Genomic DNA, 19335 nt, shown 5'->3' on the forward strand with positions numbered 1-19335 from the left:
TATACTTTCCATAGCACAGTACATAGTACAGTAAATTTATAAATCTCCAACTGACTCTCTATGCAAGTCATCAGATTTGCCAGGAAATGAACTTTAATGTGAAATATTGAATTACTTGTATTTTAACAGTTTCTATAGGTGCAATACCATAATACTGTGTAATGATATCACAGCTGTCAACGTGCTTTTCAGTCATTTAAGTCAAGCCATTACTTTTTAAATCGGTCTATATATTCTTAAACCAGTTTCAACATGGTTTACATGGTTCCATGTAAGAAATGTGGCGCTAGTCCATTTCTCTACACATCCCATGATTTGAGTGGCTGTGTTGTGTAACCTTTTTGTTCAAAGCTTATCAAGCGCAAACGACTTATTTTCCCCTGAAGAAAAAAGCTCATAATTCAGTCTGGCCTCAAGAGTTATGCAGGGATTAACTCTTTCAGATTACAGCAGTGGTTGGAGCTATCACATCAACGCTAAATGTAACTTGTAGGTACTCAAAGTCGCTACAGCAACCAGTCCGCAGGTTTTCAAAGTGGGATGTCAGGTAACTTAAACTGCAAAGATGCGGCAACATTTCATCGGTTTTGTGTCCTTCCAATGTGACATGGTATCATTTCCACACGGCAACGCTGAGGACAGCATGAGTGCAGCTTCTGCTTCCACTTACGTACGTTGCCACATGATGAGCATTTCTCAGCTGACAGGCCTGGTAACCCATGTGAGCCTTCTGGTACACTTGAATGACTTACTTTTTATAGCAGAAAATGGAATGTGTCAACATTTTAGCGTTAGCTATCCTTGAATATATCGCCAATCATAACATGACTGCAAACTGTTAATTGCTTCTTGAGTCTGCTTTTGTGTTTGTGCTACAGAAAAGTACCATTTATTTGTGCAAATTTTATTCACTTAATTTGTAATTGTGAAAAATACTTTTTGGTATCACTTGGTAACGTCCTAGCTGGCAGTGGCGATCTTGTAGTTTTTGTAGTGATGGGCGGTGCTTTTGGTACATGAGCCTTCATGGTGGACGAAGACGACTTAATTCATCTCTTAATACTGCCAAAATCATATCACAATTATAGAAAGCATCGATAATGTGTAAAATTGCATAGAGAGGCATATCATGCATTGGGGATGAATATCACTATTATCAAAGCATGAAACCCAGTTAATCGTTAATACTCAAATACATCCAATACACCTGAGTTTACATTTCTGCTACAAATGTCAAACATCAATCACTGGTGGAAGCTGCCTGTAAATTTGGTGCTCGGCCAAACGCATCAGACAACTCAAAATGTCGTCATTACAATAACATTTGGAGCAGCTCAAAATCAATATTCATTTAATAACATGACCAAAACAAAGAACTCACCATTGTATGCTCTTTAGAAGCTGTAAGCCAGTTCTACTGCGGGGCATTTTTTCCTCCTCCATCTGCCCTGTGGGTGATGTTGTGTGCAAAGCGTTAGACTAATCAGCTTGGCCAACAGTGCTCCGATCAACCAGACGGAAAAAGGCTCGTGTTTTTATGGGCCAGTTGGTCCTGTGAGGCAAAGCTGAAATGTGATTGGTTAATGAACAGCTCCATTGTCACTAGACTTGTAGGGGCACCCACCAGCACCGCTCATTCTTTAGACCCTGGACAGATTAGGTTGAGATGGCAAGACTGAAGTCTGATTGGCCAAAAGAGCTTCTGTATTGTTGTAAATACTGTATGAACACTTTTTAAATCGAGTTCTGGCTTGAATTGATACCCTGGACAGATCGACACTGTGGAGCCCTGCAATGTGCTGACTCGGGCCGCACGGTGCGCAAGTGGTTTGAATGGGTTCAAATCTCCGCTTGGGTATGTGTGCGTGTACTCCGGTTCCTCCCACATTCCAAAAACATGTTAGGTTAATTTTCAATATAGGCTGCATAGAAAATGGATGGATTGATGACCATTAGTAAATAGATTTTTTTTCTTTCCCTTTGCCCCTATGACCCACAGCTAGAACCGCCACTGGCTATAACTGTACTTTTATACTTTGTTGTTTTCATACCATAGAATTGCTGTCTTTCCTGAAAGCAGGTGGCTTATTTATCATTGACTAACAAATGCTGAGTACTTGTTGTCTGAGATCACCATGTGTTAGCACAGTGAGAACTCATCAAACATTACGCCCTTTGAGCAAATATCACTTATTTAGCTGCATCCAGGCAACTTTTAAAACTCAAAAAACTGCCTCAACTAGAACTGTGCATCATCATATTGCATTAGTGTTAGTACACGGTTAGTACACATCACATACAACTGCTCTTACATAATCCAAGGCCTATGCCAACAATAATTAACAGAGTTCAAATAATACACCTATGGAAGTCAAAAATAGTATCTTTAAACTAGGACTAGGCGATATATATATTTTTAAAATATCGATATTTACTTTAAAGGTGACTTATTATGTTTTTTCCACCTTTCTGACCTATAAATGTAGTTAGAATGTTGTATTATCGTGTTAAACCATGCCAAAGTTTCAGATAATGAGGTTTGCACATTTAGAAGTGATGCCTAAAAGACGTTTGGGATGCTAAAAACGCTCAATTTGAGAAGGCGGGGTAAAACTGCTCCTTTGTGATGTCACAGAGGAGCGGACTTCCTTATATGGGCGTGGCTGTAAGCCCCAAGATCTGCTTCTCTGTGTACTTGCTAGCAATGGCTTGTACGGGAAAGCCACATTTGTTTCCAATTCCTAAAGACGCCAGCATCAGGCACAAGTGGTTAGAGTTCCTGATTCCCTACCAGCAAAAATAATGCATTTTAATCTGTCAACGACATTGGACTGTTTTGTGAACACTATGCAGCTGGACTAGCTGACAAAGTGGCTGAAGCCTTTCTAACTTTACTTGGTGGTGTAGAAGAGCAAGCAGTAAGTAACAATTTATCAGTGTCATAACTGTGTTTATTTTATGTAAATCATGGAGCAAAACCGCTTGTATAATACCCATTCCCACCGCAAGTAGTGACCATATTAGACATTAAAATGCTAAGATGCTAAAGCTACTTACCATTGAAATACGTCTTGAAGTCATCTCTTTTCTTGAGAAACTTGGGAGTATCCAGTCTCTACTTCTGGATGGGATTCGGAATCCAACACGTATGGCTGTATGTAAATATATAAATGTATATATATATATAGAAATGCAACATTTTAAAAAGGTTAATCACCGTTTATTATCAAAGCTAACAGGAAGCTAACATGCTAGCACATTTGTGATGGAGGAGATCGACAAGGAATAAGTAGTAACTCAGTCATATAAAAGTACTAATAATCCAGAGTATTAAAATAATAATTTTCACCACCTTAAAACTCGGTACAAACTCAAATATGAGCTTATTTGTTTATATTGTGCGATGTCTGTTTCCTGTTGTGTTGCTCGTGAAAGGAAACGCCATCTTTAAAATTCAACATTTTTGTCGATTTTGTGCAAATTCACTTAGTGAGAAATATAGATATGGTATATAGATATTGAACCTAAATATCGGGATGCGAGCACCTGATTCCACCTGTGGTCGTGCCCAGCTGGCTGCTGCAGTGGCGGATCACTTGGCATGCAGTCCGCATGAGCTCCTGGCCGTTATGTAAAGAGCATAGCGGGCTAGCATTGCACAATGCAGGGCTGCTTGCATGTAACATGTCGTGGATATTTGTAAGGAATTACACTGCCTCTTCCCCCTCGTAGCTAATTCTGTGTTTTAGCTCCAGTCAATCTGCCGGATTTGACGTGTCAGAGGACTAAAGCAGAGAACCCGCCCCTCAAAGCTCACTGCTGCTTCGAGCTCACCTCCTCCCCGGAGAAGAAGAAGAAGAAGAAGAAGAAGAAGACACGTCCACCAAACAGAATTTGTGTTTGGGGGGCTCTGCAGAACTAGGCAGTGAGGGAAAACCGGCATCCCATAATGATTTAATCCACGCAAGCTGCCACTAAAGCGGCCATCTGTGTAAGATCTAACTTCCCCACAGGACTGCGCAAAGAAGGACGACGACGGGAGGCAGCGAGCTCAAGTCACAGCCGGAGAAGTCGAACGGGTCGTGCGATGCCATCCGCGGAGGCAGCGGCGGAGGTCGGGCTGGGATACCCACCGACCTCACCGGGCCGAGCACCCGCAGGAGAGCGCGCGGTGGGCGCCTTGTGGTCCTTCGCTAAATGCCTGGGTGCGCTGCTGCCGGTCTACCTGGCTGGATACTACGGCTTCAGCATCACCTTGGTCTTGTTTGGGCTCATGGTCTACATGGGCTGGAAGCACAGTCGACTGGATAAAGCCTGGAGGCTCAACGCCGCCATGTACCTCCTGGAAAACGAGAGGGAATTCACCACTGAGAAGGTCTTTCGAGCCAAACAGGAGCTGCCCCCCTGGGTAAGGAGAATCCCCTCATTCGCACCCATGCTGGGTCTCTCTTTTTAGTTCACCACTTCATACCACTCATTAGATTTCTGATTATTACCCTTTAATGAGCCCCCCAGGGCAAGGTTTGTTTTGAATGAAGCCTTCTCCTCTCATCACAACATTTAAAAATACAACACCTTGTGAATCCATCTGTGCTAAATAGGATTTCACATGTCAAATATGAAATTACATTTCTAAGTGGAAAATATTTGCTCTTTTCACTTGAATGGAGCAGCTGGTGACCTTATGTGGCTTCCAAAAACCAGACTCATACCACACGACATGGACCACCATATCTGGACATAGAAAGACCGCATGTGGCAAATAGTAGCAGAGTGCTTTCCATTTGAAGTATCAAGTATAATGTACGCTGACATACCTCCAAGGGCAAATTGTTGGACTCTTAGGTCCTTGTTTGGACCGCTTCCAGGGCCCAAAACTGTTCCCAGGATGTACTAAGTGACAAGGGTACAAAAGCCATTGTCACCCTCAAAGTGCAATGATGTACTTTTTCTTGAGTGTGTTGCTGGCTTCAAGTCCTGCCTCTAAGGGCGTCGGTGTGTCCCATTAGTATCTGATATATTGGATCACAATAAACATTCCTGGCGGCTGCTCTCAGGTAAGTGTTCACATTTATGGAGATAAATAAATTGATTAAAGAAGTGGGAACGTTCAAAGTCACACAATCTGTAGTACGATGGATGGAGCACCAAATGTAAAAACAAACTGCGGGCCACAAATGTACATGTGTGTTCAGGATTACAAGTCATTTAATATTCCGGTGCCAAGTTCGAGTCCTTACCTTTATTCATTCTCCGCAGGTCAACTTCCCGGATGTAGAAAAAGTAGAGTGGATGAATAAGGTCAGTTGCATTTTCTCCCCAGTATTTTCTTGTAGTTTTTCCCTGCTGTATTTAAGACAGCAAGTGATTTCAGTAAAAGATGAACAGAAGCGCCTCACACCAATTATTAAGATAAAGAACACTCCTTCTCTGGACTTTGATTCGACTCGGCTCTTTTTGCTGGTGTAATGAAGCTGCAGTGAGAGCGGCGGTGATGCTATCTCGGCTTCTCCGTCAGTGCAGAAACATAGACCGGCAAAATGTGGACATGAATACTAATACTGCAAAGTGTCCTTCTGGAGGGGAAAATCTGATGAACTGTTATGTCAGGCACACTTTGTCGAAAAGTCATTTGCAGAATTGAAGTTCATTATTCAGTAGTAGTAGTCGATACAATGACTGCATCATTGCTGCATGACCATAAGTGTTCGTTGTAATTTTTCACAATCCTTACGTGAAACATGAATACATATTTCGCTTATTCTCACAAAATCTGAACAAGTTCACATTCAAGGTATTACCACTCAATGCGTTTTCTCTTGTGTAGATCTTACAGCAAGCGTGGCCTTTTCTAGGGCAATTCCTGGAGAAGTTACTCCTGGAAACCATCGCTCCAACCATCCGAGCATCCAGTATCCATCTGCAGACCCTCAGCTTTACCAAGGTCAACTTAGGAGACAAGGTAGTATCTCATTGTTTCTAATTGATACGTTTACACACCCTGGCAGAATCTGTGATTTTTTTGGTCACTTGAATTTTTATTAATAATACAAAGTATGAACAAAAAGAAAAAAAATGACAACTTGAGATATTGGTGAATAGAATTTTATTGTTCAATTGTATCAATTCTATGTTCATTGTATGTTTTGTCGCTAATTCAAAACATCTTCTGATGCACCGACTTGGACACATCATCAGTGTTGTTTCCTGTACATCTCAGTACTTTAATCCTTTCTGTAATCTTATGGGTTTTTTTCGCGATGTCAAACCCAAAGTCCAGAGTGAATCTTGGAATTTGATCTGTTTTCCCATCTCTTTCCACATGTAATTTAGTCTACACCAGCATACTAGAAATCTCAGTTGGGCAGCGTGGTGGTATCCCTCGAGGTCTGGGACTTCCTGGCCATTTTGAATGATGTTACAAATCATTTATTTTACTTTAACATCAGTAACAAAAACAGTGAACATTATAACAACAACAATTATAACAATTAACAACATATATGATCAATGTTGGTCTCATCACGCTACATAACTTTGTTCCAGAGATTTTTAGGCTTGTCTCTGTGCTGTTTTGACTTACTTACAATTGAAGTTCCGACTCGCAATAAAACTCAACTCACATCACAGTGGGAGAGAAGGAAGTCGTCGGTAACCCGATTACCACTTGTATTTACGTCTTTATGTCTGCCTGGGTGTAATGGTGTTGTGTTCACAGGCTTTAAAAGTGGTTGGTGTGAAGGCTCACACAGAACACGATAGGAGACAAGTCATGTTGGATTTGTACCTCAGGTAATTCTTCTTATAATTCATGACTCCTTCCTTCTACATTGTTGACTGAGTGTAAGAAACCAGTCCGGTTAGGCATTTTGGGAGTTTGTTCTTCTACAGTATGTTTACTAGGGATGAGCCGGATACTTGATAAAAAACAAGTATCCGTTACAGATAACGCATTTATGCTGGCTACGAGTATGAAAGGATTAAATCTCGTCATTATCCGTATTTGTGTTATATATTCACTCTCCCAAGGCGACCAAGATGAGAAGTTGAAAACCCCTCAGCGTTTGTCACAATTCCTCCACTTTATGAGGTTTTCTTGAGCTCTGCTCTATTTTAGTTTGTGTTTTTGTCTGATTCCATGAAGTCATCATAAAACAGGCATTCTACCTACAATGTAATAATTTTATGAAGTAAAACGGTAACCTGCATTGGCTGGTACACTTACAATACACAATAGCGACATGAAGTATTCTGCATGTATGATTGACATAAACATACATGGTGCATTCCACTAGACAGCACTGACAGTGTTTACTTTATTTCTGTCTGCTTGCTTTGGCTGATTTGGTTGGTGATATAAATAGAGTTGGGAAAACTGCTTGTAGTACTGAATGCGTACTACTACTTACACACATACACAGCACACATATAGCTGAATAATAAACAATAGCATCCATGGCAATTCCAGACTTAAAATAATGTACAGATTTAAAGTTAAAGTACGGCCACTTCTGGTTTATGCCCCTCCCACTCCAAGTACGATTACTTAATGTTTACTTAACACAACACAAGCTGTTTTGGAAAACTCATCCTGTCAGTCATTTGCCTTAAATAAACACGCCTCTTTCTGCAGCTATGCTGGTGATGTTGAGATCAACGTGGAAATCAAAAAGTACTTTTGCAAAGCTGGGGTTAAAGGCATTCAGGTATGATATAATGATGATAATTACAGATGTTTTTTCACACACATGAACGCAGCAGCGGCAGTGACCCCAGTGGCTTCTCTCCATAGCTCCACGGAAAGCTGCGTGTGATCCTTGAGCCTCTTATTGGAGATGTCCCGCTGGTCGGGGCCGTGACCATGTTCTTCATCCGCCGACCTGTGAGTTTAACCACGTGTCTTTGCTTCTCACTTGTGGGCTGCACCTCTCACTCGACACTGTGTGATAGAAACTGGACATCAACTGGACGGGTCTCACCAACTTGTTGGATATCCCTGGACTCAAGTGAGTTGATGACGTTTTTCACAGATCAGCCATGTTGGCTTTAATTGTGTTGTAATGTCTATATTATAAGATCTAATGGTGGATTATTGATATTAGCAAATATGCTACATATGAAGGCACAATAAAATGATTCCCAATACAAGAGTGTCTTTACAAACACTGCAAATTACAACCCATCCATCCATTTTCTAAACTGCTTGTCTTTAGGGTCACGGTATGCTGGAGCCTACCCCACCCTGGACTGGTCGCCAGCCAATGCAAATTACAATAAGAAATAATGAATGGATGGCCTTCTTGTATTGGGTGTCATTATATTGAGTTTATACAGTATTACAAATATTCACATGGATATGTTTTGGTCCGGTATGAATATGAGTGTGAATGGTTGTTTGTCTATATGTGCCCTGGGATTGGCTGGCCACCAGTCCAGGGTGGTGTACGCCGCCTCTCGCCCCAAGACCCTTGTGAGGATAAGCGGTGGAAAATGAATGAATGAATGTTTTGTTCCCAGAATTCCTGTTCATCTTTGAGTTTTGTTTAATAGCAACAAAAGCCATGGGATTTCAGCAACAGTTTTGGGATATTCCAGCTTTTCCCAATGCTCCTTGCTAAAACCATGAAAGCTCCGACAAAGCTGGTGGGTGTTTTGGTAGGTGGGCGGGGCCTACAGCTTGCGCTCACTCTCAGTACACTGTAACGTCACAAAGAGCCGGTGCCAGAAAAAAATTCTCTGAAACCGAGCGATCAGAACCTCACATCTTTCACGGCTCACTTCCAAATGTGCAAAACTTTGGCATCATTTAACATAATATAACATTCTAACAACATTTATTGGTCAGAAAAGCGTAATAGGTCCCCTATTACGAAAACTTCACCCGCAAGATCATGCTGGAGGACCATGAGATCTTACTGGTGCTGGTCTACCGGCATAGACCAAGGTGTACATTAAGCTGGTCCAGCATGGAAACGATGCTGGTCTCGGCCAATGGTAGTCGGCTGTGTTGTTTCTGTTTTCATTGTCTGCAGTAGCGTGTTTTATGTCTCGTATGTCCCATCATTCTTGCATTCATTGCAGTGCCATGTCGGACACTATGATAATGGATGCAATTGCCTCCCAACTGGTCCTCCCCAACCGTCTCACCATACCCCTGGTGGCCGACCTGCCGGTTGCGCAGCTCCGCTCCCCTCTCCCAAGGGTAACTGTCTATGTCGTAAATGGCCTGGGAACTGCGGAATACAGATTGACAGCAGATGCATCACCTGACCTGTCGGACATCAGACTTGAACTCATGTCTCTCTGTGTGCGTCTATGCATACACTGTAGGGAGTCGTGCGGATCCACCTGCTGGAAGCGGAGGATTTGACCGCCAAGGACACCGTCATCAAAGGTCTGATTGATGGCAAGTCTGACCCGTACGCTGTGCTTCGCGTGGGAACGCAGATCTTCACCTCGCATCACGTGGACAGCAATCTGAACCCACAGTGGAGGGAGATGTATGAGGTCAGTGTGGATGGGAGCACCAGTGGTTTTTTACTGCCATGCGGGATAAGGACAGGGAAAGACGGATTCCGCTGTTGAGTTGTTTGTGATAGCATGGAGTGTTTCGCTAACTATGTGGGTGCTATTGATTGATTGTATTGATTATACTTTAAAACACGTACGTTTACACTGTGGCTGTACGGCGGTCGAGTGGTTAGCATGCAGGCCTCACACGGCCATCTCTGTGTGGAGTTTGCATGCGTGGGACTCCGATTTCCTCCCACATTCCAAAAACATGTTAGCTTCATTGGCGACTCCAAATTGAATGTGAGTGTGAATGGTTGTTTGTCTATATGTGCCCTGTGATTGGCTGGCCACCAGTCCAGTGTGTACCCCGCCTCTCGCCTCAAGACAGCTGGGGTAGGCTCCAGCACCCCCTGCGACCCTCATGTTGTAGTGTAAAATACTATGGACTGTATATTCATTCATTCATTTTCTACCGCTTTTCCTCACGAGGGTTGCGGGGGGTGCTGGAGCCTATCCCAGCTGTCTTCCGGCGAGAGGCGGGGTACACCCTGGACTGGTGGCCAGCCAATCACAGGGCACATATAGACAAACAACCATTCACACTCACATTCATACCTATGGACAATTTGGAGTTGCCAATTAACCTAGCATGTTTTTGGAATGTGGGAGGAAACCGGAGTACCCGGAGAAAACCCACGCATGCACGGGGAGAACATGCAAACTCCACACAGAGATGACCGAGGGTGGGAATTGAACCCTGGTCTCCTAGCTGTGAGGTCTGTGCGCTAACCACTGGACCGCCGTGCCGCCGGACTGTATATTAAATGACAAAATACAATAACATAGAATTATGTAGAGTCGTGCTGCAACTCACAATTATTTTAATTAATTTAATTAATTTTTAATTTTAATTTAATAGTTATTTTTGGATGAATCAATATGAATGGTTGTCCTTCTACAGCTGGGATAGGTTCCATTTTATCCACGATCCTAATGATGACAAGCGGTATGTTTAGTAAAGCTATTTTATCAGCACAGCTCCATTCGTTAGAAGTGGCTGGGGCACTGATCAATGTGCCCCACATTACAGTGCACGGTGTTACCATGAGAATCACGCTGAGTGGGTTTATTCTGTGTCACTTAGTGGGTGAGGCAGCCGGTCTTTGCTCAGCGATAAAGACTTGTGTGAGGATGTCATTCTGAGGAAGCAGGAAGCTGCGACTTAACTTGTGTGATAAGCAAACGTTGCGGAAACCACGCATTTGAAAGCCAAACCAAAACTCCCAGTAGCATCTTAAATATTCAACCTCTGGAGCACAACAGCGAAAGGTTTTCTTTCCATCGTGATCATGTTGTCGTATTGTGTTGTGTGTGTGTGGCTGGATCTGCAGTACAGTTGTGTATTTTCTGTCTGTTGTCCATTTATGTGTATGTCAGGTGATTGTCCATGAAGTACCTGGTCAGGAGTTGGAAGTGGAAGTCTTTGACAAAGACCCAGACCAGGATGACTTCCTGGGCAGGTAGCTTACTCGTTCTCATTTTGTGTAATTTGTGTACCTCACACATCGTGCCACCATGTTGGATCATAAGTATGGATGCCGATGTACATTTACTGAGTCTCGGCCGTCTCTCTTTCAGGCTGAAGGTGGATCTTGCTATTGTCAAACAGGCCAGAGTGGTTGATGATGTAAGTACATTATTTGTGCCGAATCCACTGTTGCTTCCTGAAGTGCTGGCTGTGCAATTTCCACCATTTAAAAACAATCTGACTTTTGTAATCCTGTTAGCATGTGACGACGGGGGTCACATTGAAATCCTTGTGACATGTTTTGATCTCTACAGCTCCAGTCACGAGCCACCAGCTTTGGGATTCAAACCTATGCTAAAAAAGGGAAAATGTGTTTTTGTTTGCAGTGGTTCAATCTAAAGGACGTCCCATCCGGTAGCGTCCACCTCCGACTGGAGTGGCTTTCTCTGCTGTCCTCCGCTGACAGGCTGACTGAGGCGAGTCAACACAAGATGCAATTCATACCTTAATACATTTATTTATTTATTTTTTTGTATAGCGCTTTTCAAGATACTCAAAGACACTTTACAAAAGAATGAAGTTGAATAGAGCAAGTAAACAGAAAAAAAGACACACCAAAATACAACATTCATTGGTTAGTACACAGTTAAAAAAGCGGGGCGGGGCACAGCAGTCAGATATAGAAGGTTAGACATTAAAAACAGATTTAAAGGGTTGGGTTTTGAGTTGTTTTTTGAAGGTGGGAAGGTCAGGGCAAGCACGGAGTGAGTGGGGCAAAGAGTTCCAGAGAGTGGGGGCAGCGATGGAGAAGGCTCTGTCTCCCCAGGTTCGGAGCTTGGTCTTACAGGGGAGTGCCAGGAGGTTTGATTCTGAGGAGCGAAGGGGACGCGGGGGATTATGTGGATGGAGGAGGTCTGTGAGATATGGGGGGGTCAGATCGTGGAGGGCTTTGTAGGTGATGAGAAGAATTTTGAAGTGAATGCGTTGGGGGACGGGAAGCCAGTGGAGGTTTTGGAGGACAGGGGTAATGTGTTCACGGGAGCGGGTGGAGGTGAGGAGGCGGGCAGCGGAGTTCTGAATATATTGTAGTTTGTTGAGGGTTTTGGATGGTGTACCGTGGAGAATGCTGTTGCAGCAGTCGATTCTGGAGGTGATGAATGCATGGATTAGGATGCATGGACCTTATTATTATACACACTGATTAGCATTCTATCAAGCTACAAAGTACAAATACTACACATAAATACAAATAGAAAATACTAACCATGTCTGCTCACCCCTTCTCTTGTCCTCCAGGTCATCCAGAGAAACCAGAACTTGACCACCAAGACCGCCGAGCCTCCATCTGCCGCCATTTTGGCCATCTACCTTGATCAGGCTCAAGAGTTACCTGTAAGCAGAATATATTTACCCCTATATATTTATATTTGGATGCCCAAGCTGACTTTGATACCTAATTATTATCATCAATTTCATGAACCTGTGTATTTTTAAATGATGTTTTAGATGAGAAAAGGCAATAAGGACCCGAGTCCGATGGTGCAAATTTCCATTCAGGATACCACTAGAGAGAGCAAGGTAATAGTAATTATTATTCATACATCAGCACAATTGTGAGCTTAATGCCTTGATTTGTTTCCTGTGCAGACCAGCTATGGTACCAACAACCCATTGTGGGAGGATGCCTTTACCTTCTTCATTCAAGATCCTCGCAAACAAGACATTGACATTCAAGTAAATTAATATGATTGTAAAATATGTTTTGGTTTTTAGCACAACTAATTCATTCTCTCCTGTTTCTACCGCGTGTGTCCATCAGGTGAAGGATGATGACCGATCTCTCTCGCTGGGCAGCCTGACCATCCCTCTCGCCCGCCTTGTGGGGACCCCTGATCTCACCATGGACCAGTGGTTCCAGTTGGAGAATTCTGGTTCTGCTAGTCGCATCTACATCAAAATTGTTCTACGGGTTAGTATTTCTAGAGTGGGGGGCATGTTGGCCACACAGTCAGATCGGGAAGCGGGGTACACCCTGGAATGGTCACCAGACAACCATTTTTTTTGGGAATGTGGGAGGAAACCAGAGTACCTGGAGAAAACCCACACACACAGAGGGAGAGTCTTCCGGATCTCATGACTGTGTGGGCAACGTGCTAACCACTCATGCACTGTGTGGGGACCTTTTGGGACCTCGGAATTGACTTAACTTTAACACTCATTAGAAATCCATTTAAAAATGTGTAATTAATTCCAATGTGATCCAGGATTCAGTCCTGGGTGATCGGCAGCACCCGGTTCATTTGCTGAACCTAAAAGTAAAGTTACTAAAAGTAAAGTACAGTTGTTTGGACCAATATAACCCATGACCCATGACATGAATGATTAAAAAATGATTATTTACAAATGGAGTCCACAAGAGGAAGTGGCAAAATGGGGCAAAAACAGGAACCAAAAACCGAGCTAAAAATAGTACAACAACACAGAGAAGAAAAACACTGCAGCAAACGACTGGCTGGAAATACAGGGTGCAAAGTACAACAGAAAACACCGTGGACAGGAAATAAGAACTACTTAGAAGATACAAGATGAACCAGACACGGTGGAGGTGTAGTTAAAGGAAGGCATGAGTACAATCTGGCAACGAGGTACACATGCTGCCTTGCTCAAGAAGGCCAGGAACGACATTGGCAGACATTAGATATTAGTATAATGTTTGGAAAAGAGTGATAATGAAATATTACAAATGTTTTTCTCTAGGTTTTATGGCTAAGTGACGATGCCACACCCACCACACCCTCTCCTCGACCGTTAGCCCCAGGGTCGGGCCCAGGACACGGGGGCATCACAGCAGAGCACAACCCGATGGGTCTCGGTGGGGTACCTCCACCGTCGCGGCCGCAGCACACCACGCCTGACCCTGAGTTTGCATCTGAGGTAAAAAAACGAAAAATACAAACACTTGCCGTTTCGCACAAAATGCCATCCCCGGTTTGTTGACAGGGGGTGCTGCGAATCCATCTGTTGGAGGCCCAAAACCTTATCGCCAAGGATAACTTCATGGGGGGCATGGTCAAAGGGAAGAGTGACCCTTATGTGAAGATCCGTGTGGCCGGCATCACGTTCCGCAGCCACACCATCAAAGAAAACCTCAATCCAGTCTGGAATGAACTCTATGAGGTTTATTTCTTTTCTGATGCAAACATGGCGTTGCCATCATCAGATGTTCTACTAAAGTTTTGTGATTTTTAGGTGATTTTGACTCAACTTCCTGGTCAGGAGATCCAGTTTGAATTGTTTGACAAGGACATTGATCAGGACGACTTCCTGGGAAGGTACGTTCCCGCTCCCTCCCAGATAAAAGCTTGGAATAACTCATATAATAACTAATATAATAGTATTAGTAGAATAACTCATATAATAAAATAATCATATATAACTCATATCTGCTTTTGGCAGGTTCAAGCTGAGTTTACGCGACATCATCAGTGCACAATTCATCGACACGGTGGGTGGAATGACTCCAAGGTTTCTTCATTTATTTGAACCATTTTTGTATGGATGGTGACTGCTGATACCATGCTCGTCTTCCAGTGGTATACTTTGAACGATGTCAAGTCAGGCCGAGTTCACCTGTTGCTAGAATGGCTGCCCAGGGTCTCCAGCCTACCGAGGATGGAGCAGGTTTGTGTTCCCGTCATTTTGAGATACCCATACTCAGAGGTCACCTTTTCTTCACCTTTTCCTGACTGTTCATAAGTTCTTTGGTGCTGTAGACTGACATCTTCAAGACGTATGATCTCCTCATCTTGTTGCTTTCCCTGCAGATCCTGCAGTACCAGTCCCAGCAGTCATTCCAGAACAAAGTTCTTCCCTCGGCCGCTGTGCTGTTTGTGTATGTGGAGCGTGCTCACGGCCTACCGGTAACATCTCATCTCTTACCACACATATTTTGTCTTTTACCAAAGAGATTCGGTATTTGCTATTTGCGAGCAGGTACATCATAAACCTTTCCTAGACTTCTTCTTCTTCTTCTTCTTTCTCCTTGGGCTTTTCCCTTCAGGGGTCGCCACAGCAAGTCAATCTCCTCCATGCTTCTTCATCTGTCTCTCACACACCAACTACCCTCATGTCCATAAAACTCCTCTTTGGTCTTCCTCTACGCCTCCTACCTGGCAGCAACCTTCTACCAATATATTCACTATCTCTCCTCTGGACATGTCTCAACCATCTCAATATGGCGCATAACTGACTTTATCTCCAAGGCCTCTCACATGTAATGTCTCCTTCGTGATCCTATCCATCCTGGTCACCTCAGAATCCTCATCTGTGCTACCTCCACTTCTGTCTTTTCTGTCTTCTCCATCAAGCTTTCCCAGACAAGGAACTATATTTTGATATTTTAAATCACAATGAGCTAATTGAATGAATTTGTGTATGCATGAAAAACCCCAAAAGTCAAATAAAAGTCTTCATGTACTCAAATAACTGTTGAGTTGACATTTTTAGAATGACCTATAAAAGGTTACCATAACATTTCTTCTGGATTCCAGCTGAAGAAAAGTGGAAAGGAGCCCAAAGTTGGAGCAGAGGTCATCCTAAAAAACGTCTCGCACAAAACTAAGGTAAGACGATGACTAGTCTAGTAGACAGCACTACAAGATCCCGATGTCCTGACATCCTTCAACTTCTCCTTCCTCAGGTTTGTGAGCGCTCCACATCCCCACGATGGGATGAAGCGTTCCATTTCCTGGTTCGAGATCCCAGAGATGAAATCCTCACCGTCAAGGTGAGAGTCAGCGTGACATGGCATCATTCAGATGAAGCGGAACTAAGACTGCGTGTCTTCCATTAGCTGTCCCACAGCTGGGGCCCGGCTCTTGGGTCCTTGGCGCTCCCTCTCAGGGAGGTCATGGCTGAGCCGAGCTTGGTGCTGGACCGCTGGCTCGCCCTGGATGGAGCTCTGCCAGAGAGCCAGATGCTGCTGAGGGTGACGCTCAAGGTGCTGTCAATGCTGCCGCCATATTTAGTCTCAGGATTATAGCGTTATTATTTCTGCGGTATCATTTAACACTGGTAGAGAAGGGCGCTTGTCAGCACCTTTTCTTTACAATTGATGACAGAGCACTGTTTTTATATTTTAGATTCTTTCAATAATGATAATTATTTGACTATATGTCTGTTTACGTTAATGATTGCCCCTGAAATCGTGCATTATCGTGCAAACGTGACCGTGCAGGAATACACGATGGCGGCGCCCTTTCACACAGCAAAAGTTCTTCATGTTTCAAGTGGCGCTGTCTGTATTGTATGTTTTGTATTTGCATTAGCATTAGCATTTGCATTTTCATTTGTATTGTATTTGTATTTGTATTTGTATTGTATTTGTATTGTCCATTTGTCTGGCAGATCTTGGACACTCAGTTAGCAGTGTGCCGCAGGGCCCCAGGGGATGATGGAAGTGGAGACCCAGTCATTCCCAGATGGGATCCCTCCCATCTGGACCTGAGGCACCGATCCGGATTCACCATGTGAGTCATCAGTTAGCAACTGTTGTAGCATCTATTTGATAATCGGCGACAGTCAGTTCTCTGCCACTGCTAGGATATTCATGTAATAAAAACATTTTATATTTAATTCCTGATTGTTCTTCAGGGGCACGGATACATCAAGTGCAGCAGGCCAGGTGAAGCTCACCATCGGCTACTCCACAGAGGAGAGCAGGCTCTTCATCACCGTCCACGCATGCAGGTCTCCCTCGTGATGTCATTCGTACGTCGCTCGATTCTCAGCCAGTCAGTCGGTAAACATAACATGCACGTACCTGCAGAGGCCTGACGGCGTGCTCCAAGGACGGGGCCGACCCTTACGTGACCTTCATCCTGCTGCCCGACAAGAAGGCCACCACCAAGAGGAGAACCGCCACCAAGAAACGGGACTTAAACCCAGAATTCAACGAGAGGTGAGGCGAATGTGGCGTCAAGCTCTTGAAATTGTCTGAGCGTCTTTTTCCTCTTCTTCTCTGCAGGTTCGACTTTGACTTCTCTCAGGAGGAGTCCACGCAGAGGAGGCTGGATCTGTCTGTGAAGAACAGCGTCTCCTTCATGAGCAGAGAGAGGGAGCTCATCGGCAAAGTAAGTATGATTACGTAACACCTTGCATTGACACTCTGGTCACAACATTGGGTACACCTGTACATCGGAATTAATGAATTCCCGCTTCCTTCTCGTGACCTCGTACTTCCTGTCCGCCCAACAGTCTGCTCCCTTCGGGAACACATTTATAGCAAAATGGTCCATGTGATTGGTGGATTGGTATCGGCCGATCTCACTCACTAATTATGTTAAGAACTCTATTTAGAAGGTCCTAAAGAGGTTTTATCCGCTCTAAGTACGGAAATATGAAGTATTTATAAAGACAGGGATTACTGTAAATATTATCCTGTCCTGCCATTCTGTTAGTGAAATACGGTAAAAATTAGTATATATATTTCAGACATAGTTCCAAATAGTGATTCATTGAAAACTGATTAATCAGATTAAAAATGGTAATTATTCTTAATTATGGTAACAGTTTACAGTTAGGCTCCAGCACACCCGTGACCTTCATGAGGATAAGCGGTACAGAAAATGGATGAAAACTGATTAATCAGATTAAAAGTGGTAATTATAACAGTTTACAGTTTGTTTAGATGACGACTCGAGATGTCAACATGAGTCAACATTGGAATTCACCAGCTTCTGCACTAGCTAGAGCCACATTAATTGTGCCTTGGTACATACATACAATGCAAAGATGCCACGTAGGATACATTATGGTTGTCTACCGACCATACATTTTGAGTTATATTTGAAAGAAGTGCTGATAATTCCCCCTCTTGTTGGTAGTTGCAGCTGGACTTGGACCAAATTGACCTGAAGATTGGCGCCACACAGTGGTAAAGATGCAAAGTGCAGCCAGCCCCAAGGTTTGTACAAATAAGACCATCCAGTCAACATCTTTCCCGTCTTCTCTCTGCAGGTATGATTTGATACCAGAGTCGGCGTAGGCCAATAGACACTCGTTGTGCGTACTATTCAACATGCGGTGTTGCTTCTGTGATTTGTGTGTTTGCATATTCAGCTTTCACAAAAGGATAACGCATCTGCTCCACAAAACAGCGGCCCATCAGTATTCATTAGAGCAGGGGTCGGGAACCTTTTTGGCTATGAGAGCCATGAAGACCAGATATTTTAAAATGTGTATCTGTGAGAGCCATATACATTTCTTTAAACATTGAATGCAATAAAATGTGTGCATTTTTATGTAAGACCAACAGTTTTAGATATAACGGGCTCTAATTACGTAGACCAGGCACACTACCCCACGCCAATGGGGTGTGGCCAGCACACTTTCGTGAGCAGCGCAGTGTCCAATAATAAATCAAATACTTGCTGCCATTAATGCAACTTCTGCTGCTGCATGGTTTTGCACCGTACTCAGTATATTTCATTCTTTCGGCCATCTTCATCAGAAGGCTTGGTTCTGCAGCTTTAGCTAGGTGACTATTTGACTAAAGAAGGAAAGTTTATATTTACATGTTGACATCTCAATGACCGAGGTAGACTACCGCATTACCCAGTAATAATCAAGTTTTGGTGTTTGACCTGGAAAATATTATCAAGAAAGATGGATATGGTCCGCCATATTGCAGTAGAAAATAGATGGACGAATTAAAATGCATAAGAAAGTTTTGATTTTTAATATTATTTTTAACAGTGATTTCTGTGATGTTTACTTTAAAATGTTAGCAAACATACCTTTTTATTGTGGTAAGAAATGCTTGAGAGCCAGATACAGTCATCAAAAGAGCCCTACCTGGCTCCCGAGCCATAGGTTCCCTACCTCTGCATTAGAGGAAGCTAGCCCGTCATCCATCAAGTGTTCAAATGTGCTGCATGCGTAGACGCATCCTTCGGTAGAATATTGTGGCTGAATAGATATTTAATAATGCGACTATGTTGCACAAAATACAACATTTGTATATGTTATATACAGTTGTACGAAATGATAATATAAAAGGTCCTACGAGGATTGTATTGTATCCTCAGCAGGGCTCGTGCTGTGGTTGATATCCAAAGGTACTGTATGACCAGGTTGTACCGATTTCTACCTTCCGACACGACTGAAAGAGACCAGAGCTTTGTTTTTTACAATCTTCAAACCAAATCCCAACGTTGCTTTGTTTACGTGTGTTTATATGATTGAATTAAGTATTAAGACAACTTTGACCAGTGTTACACACTTACTTGCGTTCC

At 43.3% G+C, this 19335-nt stretch overlaps 2 protein-coding genes and 1 long non-coding RNA gene across 6 annotated transcripts in view; 2 read left to right on the plus strand and 1 right to left on the minus strand.

The window, feature by feature from the left end:
* Window positions 1-832: 832 nt before the first annotated feature.
* On the minus strand, window positions 833-3817 carry LOC131137275 (uncharacterized). Its single transcript, XR_009131875.1, has 4 exons — window positions 3547-3817; window positions 3058-3152; window positions 1382-1448; window positions 833-1062 (listed from the first exon to the last, which is right to left on the minus strand). It is a non-coding gene; the product is annotated as an uncharacterized LOC131137275 (long non-coding RNA).
* LOC131137270 (extended synaptotagmin-1-like) overlaps window positions 2715-19335 on the plus strand; it is a 17006-nt gene continuing 385 nt past the window's right edge. The window contains exons 1-33 of one of the 3 annotated variants that reach the window (XM_058085001.1): window positions 2715-2918; window positions 3750-3925; window positions 4014-4408; window positions 5260-5301; window positions 5828-5962; window positions 6719-6792; window positions 7634-7706; window positions 7793-7882; window positions 7951-8006; window positions 9082-9202; window positions 9331-9507; window positions 10951-11033; window positions 11152-11200; window positions 11428-11517; window positions 12338-12433; window positions 12548-12619; window positions 12689-12775; window positions 12861-13010; window positions 13799-13975; window positions 14042-14218; window positions 14291-14373; window positions 14498-14546; window positions 14633-14722; window positions 14866-14961; window positions 15592-15663; window positions 15741-15827; window positions 15894-16040; window positions 16448-16569; window positions 16694-16789; window positions 16869-17000; window positions 17067-17172; window positions 17926-17975; window positions 18059-19335. The exon at window positions 18059-19335 is cut by the window's right edge and continues 385 nt beyond it. In XM_058085001.1, coding sequence (XP_057940984.1) covers window positions 4088-4408; window positions 5260-5301; window positions 5828-5962; window positions 6719-6792; window positions 7634-7706; window positions 7793-7882; window positions 7951-8006; window positions 9082-9202; window positions 9331-9507; window positions 10951-11033; window positions 11152-11200; window positions 11428-11517; window positions 12338-12433; window positions 12548-12619; window positions 12689-12775; window positions 12861-13010; window positions 13799-13975; window positions 14042-14218; window positions 14291-14373; window positions 14498-14546; window positions 14633-14722; window positions 14866-14961; window positions 15592-15663; window positions 15741-15827; window positions 15894-16040; window positions 16448-16569; window positions 16694-16789; window positions 16869-17000; window positions 17067-17172; window positions 17926-17975; window positions 18059-18086 — 3228 coding nt within the window. In that variant the 5' untranslated portion in view covers window positions 2715-2918; window positions 3750-3925; window positions 4014-4087 and the 3' untranslated portion in view covers window positions 18087-19335. Of the gene's footprint in view, window positions 2919-3051; window positions 3155-3749; window positions 4409-5259; window positions 5302-5827; window positions 5963-6718; window positions 6793-7633; window positions 7707-7792; window positions 7883-7950; window positions 8007-9081; window positions 9203-9330; window positions 9508-10950; window positions 11034-11151; window positions 11201-11427; window positions 11518-12337; window positions 12434-12547; window positions 12620-12688; window positions 12776-12860; window positions 13011-13798; window positions 13976-14041; window positions 14219-14290; window positions 14374-14497; window positions 14547-14632; window positions 14723-14865; window positions 14962-15591; window positions 15664-15740; window positions 15828-15893; window positions 16041-16447; window positions 16570-16693; window positions 16790-16868; window positions 17001-17066; window positions 17173-17925; window positions 17976-18058 lie in introns of those variants that run through there. The other 2 variants (XM_058084999.1, XM_058085000.1) reach the window with 2 other exon arrangements.
* LOC131137269 (formin-like protein 3) overlaps window positions 17926-19335 on the plus strand; it is a 40207-nt gene continuing 38797 nt past the window's right edge. For both annotated transcript variants that reach the window (XM_058084997.1, XM_058084998.1), the window contains exon 1: window positions 17926-18005. In XM_058084997.1, coding sequence (XP_057940980.1) covers window positions 17982-18005 — 24 coding nt within the window. In that variant the 5' untranslated portion in view covers window positions 17926-17981. The remainder of the gene's footprint in view (window positions 18006-19335) is intronic.

The sequence above is a fragment of the Doryrhamphus excisus genome, chromosome 10 (genome assembly GCF_030265055.1).
Source record: "Doryrhamphus excisus isolate RoL2022-K1 chromosome 10, RoL_Dexc_1.0, whole genome shotgun sequence".
In the NCBI taxonomy this organism is placed as follows: domain Eukaryota; kingdom Metazoa; phylum Chordata; class Actinopteri; order Syngnathiformes; family Syngnathidae; genus Doryrhamphus; species Doryrhamphus excisus.